General features: G+C 34.4%; 1 protein-coding gene across 1 annotated transcript; it reads right to left on the bottom strand.

The window, feature by feature from the left end:
- Nucleotides 1-3,665: 3,665 nt before the first annotated feature.
- On the bottom strand, nt 3,666-6,178 carry LOC140756352 (uncharacterized). The gene has a single exon (XM_073091822.1). It carries the CDS (start codon nt 6,085-6,087, stop codon nt 5,203-5,205), a length of 885 nt encoding a protein of 294 aa, XP_072947923.1. The 5' UTR covers nt 6,088-6,178; the 3' UTR covers nt 3,666-5,202.
- Between the last annotated feature and the right edge of the window lie 1,624 nt (nt 6,179-7,802).

Below are 7,802 nucleotides of genomic sequence, written 5' to 3'. Positions count from 1 at the left end.
TTGTTCTTATGGAGTATCTTAAGCCGCTTCTCTACATCAAAATACTTTTTTCGCACTCAAAGACTCACACATATAAGCTATGCGTACCATAGATACAAGGCACACATACATAGACATCTTATCAGTTTTCAGCCTGGGAATTGAACAGGAAACTTTGTGCGAAACAATTCGATACTATCCTAACTTATCTCGGGTTAATTACTCATGTTCAGACGCAGTAACTGCTTACTATCAGATGAACTGTAAGATCCATTATGACATCAATCTTTTAAAGAATTGGCCAAGTACAAATGCAAACTCGCACACGGAGTGTTCCGTACCACCAAAATTTTCATTTATGTTTATCCATATGGCGACCCCCATTTATTTTTATTATTTGCTGTTATAGCGACCATCCTCATACATATTCTGTAAAAATTTCAATGCTCTATGTATAACGGTTCAGTGAACCCTGTGACAGACGGACAGAAAGCGGAGGCTTAGTAATAGAGTTCCGTTTTTATCCTTTGGGTACGGAAACCAAAAAAATAAAAGGTTAAAAAAAATTGCCTTTAAATCTGTTACCATTTAGGCTGACAATAATGATTACAATAATACCAATGTAGTTATTACTAATTACTTATCAACTTATTTAGTTAAGTAACTTTAGACCAGCATAAAAAATTCCAAGTTATGCTTCACGTGTAACCAAAAAAGTCGGTTTATCCGCTCGTATCATTTGCATTTATACGTTAAATCCTTTCTCAGTGAGGCAATAGATAACTGTTACTAAGTCAGGTTGGGAATACGTAAACATACGTAATACGAGGAAAACGGTTGGTATTGTGGTAAGAATAACAATAATATAAATGATCAAAGGTTTCGAGATATAAATTACAATAAATACTTGTAATAAAACCCGAAAAAGACGAATTAGTTGTTTCAATGCCTTAATTGTTAACTTGCCAGCTCTAATTTCGTCTAAAATATTTTTTGGTTATAGATTTTGGCCAAAAGCGTAAACTCATGCTTACCATCAAAGAGAGAAAAGTCTCTTACTTGGGTCACATTCTACGGCATCCACGTTACGAACTTCTCCAGCTCATTATAATGGGCAAAGTCGCGGGGAAAAGGCGAGTAGGGAGAAGAAAAAGTCTTGGCTGCGAAACATTCGAGGGTGGACGGGGATAGCAAGCGCAGCTGAACTATTTCGCCTCTCAAAAAACCGTCAGGGATTTAGACAGTTGATAGCCGACCTTCACTAGTTGGAGAGGCACCGCAAGAAGAAGAATAGATTTTACGCAACGGGATTTTGCATGATTTGCTAAAAAAACAACTAGGATATACTTGAGCTTAATTTCCATAAATTGTTATTAGAAAGTTATCAACCAATCCACTAAGTAGGTCGTTTTGTATAGCATTCGAGTCCAAATGTTAAGCGCCTTCTAAAATGGCTTCTTATAAAGAGTAAGCTAGTCTGCCAGTTAGTATCGTATCTTGTTTTAGCAAATATCAAAGCACCACCTTCACTTGTTTCTTCGATATAGGTGTAGTATAACTGTGTTGTTTAGAATTGAAGTAGTAAGACTCAAGTAGTAGTAAAATACGGTTCGACTCCGGCGGCACCACCGCCACACCTATTTCTACCTAATAACAGCAGTGTTAGGCGCTGCTGTGTTCCGGTTTGAAGGGTGTGGTAAGGGAGACAGACTTTTCGGAGGCGTTCCAGCTTAGTCCTCAGGGGTAGCGGCGCATCTGTGGCCGACCTCAGATAGGAATATCTAATCCTATCTGGGGTTGATTACAAATGTCCATGGGCGGCAGTAGCCACTTACCATCAGGTGGACTGCATGCTCGTCTGCTACTCCTATATTATAAAAAAAAAAAAAAAAAAAAAAAAATGATTAAGTAAATAAAGTAGTAGTAGTAGTAAGTAGTAGAACTGTTTGCTGTTGCTTACCAATTTGCATTTGGTCAACTTGTTAGACTATGGCCCAACCCCTCACATTCTGAGAGCTTTAAGATAATAATAGATAGACAATAAAAAGCGCCTTTGCTTCTTTTTAATACGAGCTGGGAGCAAAGGCAAAGGGAGCAAGAAGGTAAGGCTAAGGCAGATTTTTGTCCTTTTTAGAAGACCTTACTTTCAATCAGACTTTAGAGGATATTTATTTTCAAATTACACATTATATTAGCGACTTATAAACAATATGAACAGAATCATTAGTTCAATAAGACCTAGGATAACGGTTCAATGTTTAACTAGATATAGTCAGACAAAGTCAAGGTCCCAGCCTTCACCGCCGTGACATCACCCGCTATATTAAGTAAGAGGTTGTTGTTTTAAGTATTTTGTACGAAACCTTGGAATTCTTTGAGGAATTCGACCTCGTAGGCTTACGCACCTCACGAAGAGACATAAAGAAAAGAATTTATCACCCCAAACCCAGTGTAATAAAATATGTATAGTCCGCGTTAAACTGCTAGTCCGCTCTGAATATAGAAATGAATGGCGTCGCCATAGCAAATTGTATGCTCATCTGCTCGCAACAACTTCAGAGCGGACTAGCAGTTTGTCGCGCAGTATACGAGTAGGTACCTAATATAATATCTGGTTATTTGTAAATAAGACAATAATCGAGTGAATCCCTTTTTATGTCCTACAGCAGAAGAAATTTAGTATTTCTAATATTGAAAATAAAGATGCAGCTATTTCAATACCTCTTCAAAAAAAAAACATTTTTAACTTAAAATTACTCATATGGTACCGAACTCTACAACGATGCATTGGAACTCAATTAATAAAAATAGCTATGTCCGTCAGTTTAAAAAAAAATATTTTAAAATGTGAAATGAAATTATAATACATTTGTTTTGTATAGGCCTACGGTGGCACTTACAAATTGTCAGTTATTTTTTCTTAAACTACTTCCGGATCGGGACGCTACCTCTGTAGGTGTTAAAATAATACACAGTGTATAAACACAACATTTTTAATTCAATCAAAAGTTGTTTCACAATCTCCATTCAATCAACAAACTTGATTATCACACAGCAATTGTTATAAAAATTAAATGTACAGCCGACGACAAAAATTACATAAAATTATAATAAATAATTTTTAAGTAAACATATGAGACGACATATCGCATCGATCGCATTAAGATTTGGAATTTTTTGTTAAGCCGATTGTTTCTGAATAGTTTTCGACTTTAAGGTCAAATATTATATAAGGAATACTTCCGATATTCGGACAAAACCACAGAATATGGCCGAGTTATTTCCTGAGTATATTCGTTAAAATTACAAATTAAATATTATTTTATGTCTATGTTGTATCAGACATACAATTTTTAATCTCCTCTTAAAGTCAACTCCACACATTTTCCTATTTAAAACAATACACTACACATGTAATGGCCTGTAAAACATAATAGATACATGATGAAAAGATGACATGTTTCCTTTGGAAAGTCCTTTAAAAATAAGGTACCTACAATATTTTTGGAAAACATAGAAGCGATACTTTAAGGTAAGTTATGGTACATGAAAATTTGGATAAAATTGAGCAAAAATATATCTTTATATTTTTTTAATTTATATGTTATTCAAGGGATGGTTAATTTCTTTTTAATTTTTCGAAATATCTACAAAATAATACGTGTTACAAAATACTACCTATGTGAAATAAACATCAGTAAATTTTCCACTAAAAACTTATATAAATATTCGGTGATAAGAATTCTAGTATGGCCTAACCCTTTCTCTGCCTGATAGAAAACCCCTGCCGTGGGTCCAGCAGTGGGACAGTAACAGGTTAACGAAACATCGAGGTTAACTTAAAAATTTCAAAATAAATTATGGAATACTCGTAAGTATAACATATTTTTTGTTATTTTGTTTAGCAAATATGTCAATAAAACAAAAGAGAAAAGCAAACATTTTTATAATAGTAAAGAATAAAAATCCAAACCGAAGTTAAAGAGAGGTATAAAATGCCTTGAATGGCTTCGAGAAAAGATAGTTACGGTTATGCCCTTTTTTATATTTACTGAACTTGGCGGGTCCACTACCGTGCACCCAGAATAAATTATTTTTGCAACTACAAAAGGACACGCTGAGAACTGTGTTAAATGTATTTAAGTTTCTACACAGAAATCTGCCAAGACCTTTAGAATAAAATCATAAAATCCCATCTGGAATTTTTAAAATAACTAAACGGACTAAATTAAAACGCCTCATTTACACCTGCCTCAAATAAATATAAAGCAAATGACAAAGACACAATAGTGCTAATACAGTCAAATCACAAAACATTCCACATCAACAAAAAACCGTACAAACATTAGTTAAAAAATTCCATCAACTCTTTAAAAATTTAAACTCAATTATGTTTTATTACACTCAAGTACTTACATCTACTTATGAATAAATTATAACTTGCCTCTTATATCTTAGAATCACTGACGTGTTATCTTAACTAATACATAATTAGAATTAATTAGTACCCAAGGATTGAGATGGGTATACTTTAACCAATTAATTTAAAGCTAATACATCGAGTTACAATCTTCGAATTATTTAAATATTAAAATAAGGTATATCTGTTTAAAATTTAGTTACAACAAACTTTTGTTCCCAATTTAGTCCTTCAGGGGACAAAAAAATGTAATTTCAGTTATCATTGAAGTTATAATTATAAGACTTATTTATAAAGTTATGTGATATGACAATAACACGCACAATAATAAACAAATCAGTGTCACGTTTATTGTACAAACAGATAAATCAATGTTAATCTAGAAATAAATTATACCAAGTGTACGGTAAGAATTGTTTTTCGTAGATAAAAATACAAGGACTCTACCATTAACATTATTTGTTCGGATTTCAGGTTGAACACAAGTTTTTGTTTCATATTTAATGACAGTAAAAACATCTAAACCTGATCCTGTCCTCTATGATCTAATTTACAAAGTATTTCGCTTTAGACTTGTACCCTTAGTATGAGTTTTTACGATTTTACAAAAATGAATATTTTGGTATTTGTTTACGTATTTGCCCATACATTTCCAATCAGCGCCCCTAGCGGATTGTATCAGAACAAAATGGAAATATATGGGAAATACGTAAAAAAAAAAAACAAAAACAGTCATTTTGTCAAAACGTAAAAACTCATACTAAGGGTACTGTCTTGTGACAAACAAATATTTGAAATAGTGATTAGTGTTTTTCTACACATTTTCCAAGTACTTTAGCTTCACCTTTAGGGCATCCATCACCATTGAATGATGTCCTATCATCTAAATCAGATCCAGGTTCAGTCTTATTAGGTGAGATTGTTGTTGTCGTTGTTGTTGTAGAAGTCGCATCCCACACCCATTTCTCTTCTTTATCATCCTCGTTCGTATTATATCTAAGTTCATTATCAGTTGTCGTCTTAACTGGTCCAATGGGTTTAGGGTTATCTTGGTCTATAAAGACCATGCTATCGCCAATGCTTCTAACCTCTGGAAGGCTATCGTCCGTTTGAGGAACATCAATGCGACTATGTATGTTCAGGTTGGTTTTAGCAGATTGACTGGAAACCTTCAACTCATCAGAATTGTTACCAGATTTCTCGTTAGTTTTAACACTGTCTTGGGTGTTTTGATAAGAAGAGTCATTGCTTTTTGTTTTATATTCAGTGGTTTGGTTGGAAGAGATGTCACTTACATTAGATTGGGTATCAAGATTTGTTTTTAGCGAATTTTGTTCTTCATGTCCAGTCTGGTTGTGTTTTTCAAAACGTGGACTATTGTTTTGCTTATTATCCCTGTGATGATGTCTCTGGTTTGATTGATCCATTGGGACATTTTCAAAATTTGTTTCACCTCGCCTTGGTTCATCTTGACTATAATTATTCGCTGGTTCACCGCCATGTTGTAATATTGCAAGTTCATGGTTCTCTACGTGAGGCTCGGTACGCCCAGTTCTGTAATTATCTGAATACGTGTCCTGGTGGACTTCGATGTTTCCAGAGTTGTCTGGTCGGAAGAGCCTTCCATCAGGAACGTGTCGGGCTAAAGCCACTTGCACCAAACTCACTATAAGAATCTTTGTGTACATCGTCACTTAACTTCTCACATATTTTACTGATCGAAACGCCCGCTCTCGGCGGTAGCCGGCACTCAACTGTTTACGACAACAAGTCAACAGAGAGAATTAATTTTTACACCGAGAAGGTGAGGTGGTCGCAGACGCGTCAACTTAACTACTTAAGTTACCATCATTCCATGACTCAGGTTCGGAAAACCCAGCCATGCATTGCATGAGTTTTTCGTAAATAAAATATTTTACTGGGTATATTTACGTACTATTTCCGTTATGTTTTAAAGATTATGTCACTCGTATTAGTCAGAACACAAACTGTAGCTAATAATGCTAATTTAGTCTGTATACATTTTAGAACATAAAAACTATATTATTTTGCGCTAATTAGAATGTAATATACCTATAAGCTGCACGTAATATCATTTGTACCGTCTGTTCTAAACGGTGTTGATTACAGGTGTCCATGGACGGCAGATCACTTACTAGTGCTCGTACACTACTTCAGTCTTATAAGAAGTGTGTATATGTATACTTATGAGTACGTATATATGGTAAGTATTACATTAGTACATTAGTATGCGCGTAAGAAGTGATACTGCTTTAGCGTTTTAAATAAAACGACAAGAAATGACTGCACCTTATACCTAAACGAGCTTTTGCCCGCGGCTTCGCTCACGTTACGAAGTAATATTTTCATCCTCTATTTTATCACCTTGGGGGTAGAATTGATCAAAATCCTTTCTTAGCGGATGCCAACGTCATAACATCTACCTGCATGCCAAATTTCAGCCCGATCCGTCCAGTGTTTTGGGCTGTGCGTTGATAGATCACTATGTCAGTCAGTCACCTTTGAGTTATATATATTTAAATAACGAAATCTCATTTAAATCGGATTAGTATTTTTATTCAAATCGGACATACATATATACATACATACATAAAGATCGAACAAAACTTTCTTTTTGTGAAGTCGGTCAAAAATAATGTTATGTCGAGACAAGTTATGTTGCAAGTTTTGCAATATTTACAAACTATATTCATGGTGTCATAAAAATTTGTCACTCTCATTTTTATCAAATGCCCCAAAAGCATAAAATTTCAAAAACCCGACTGATCTAAAAACCTGTCTCCTCTGTGCAGTTCTACAATCATCTTTACATCAAAACCTTGAGTTTCTGACGCCCTTTTCATTTTGTAATAATTGTCAAGTGCCAGACTAACTTGCACCCAGATGGTTCCGTACCACCGAGATTTTCATTTGTTTCCCTAGAGCATATTTTTTAATGATATTAAAATGTCCTAAAATTAAGGATTTCAATCCTCAAGTGGTCTATAATTAATATTATTGAGTTTCGATCACCAGGAAAACTAATAATAAAAATCCGTTGAAAGATTTCACACGTTTATTTAAAATCTAAAATCTAAAATCTAAAATTTCTATAGAATACGATAAAATATTTTACTTAAAATTAAAATACATAAAGTACCTTAACTTATCTAATAAAAGTTTACAATGTTATCAGTTTAATTGCTATTATCTTATTGAAAGGGTAAAGTGAAACTACTGAAGCCAGTAAAGGTTTACGATGCTAGCAGACCAACTACTTTTAGCAAAGGCGATTTGCGTTTTTGCGATTGCGTCGCTACTGCGATTAGGCGACACGAAAATGCTCGTTTCAGCGAGTGCGCCACGACTATTACCACATCGCCTCTTTGGGTTCAGTTGCTTT

This window comes from Epargyreus clarus, unplaced genomic scaffold (genome assembly GCF_041222505.1).
Source record: "Epargyreus clarus isolate Ecla_fem2 unplaced genomic scaffold, WU_Ecla_fem_2.2 ptg000035l, whole genome shotgun sequence".
NCBI classification, from domain to species: domain Eukaryota; kingdom Metazoa; phylum Arthropoda; class Insecta; order Lepidoptera; family Hesperiidae; genus Epargyreus; species Epargyreus clarus.
Note: the sequence above shows the minus strand (reverse complement) of the source record. Positions and strands in the feature narration are given on the sequence as shown.

What these genes read in the sequence shown, in the direction of transcription:
- LOC140756352 (XM_073091822.1), bottom strand. Translation starts at nt 6,087, where the DNA reads ATGTACACAAAGATTCTTATAGTGAGTTTGGTGCAAGTGGCTTTAGCC.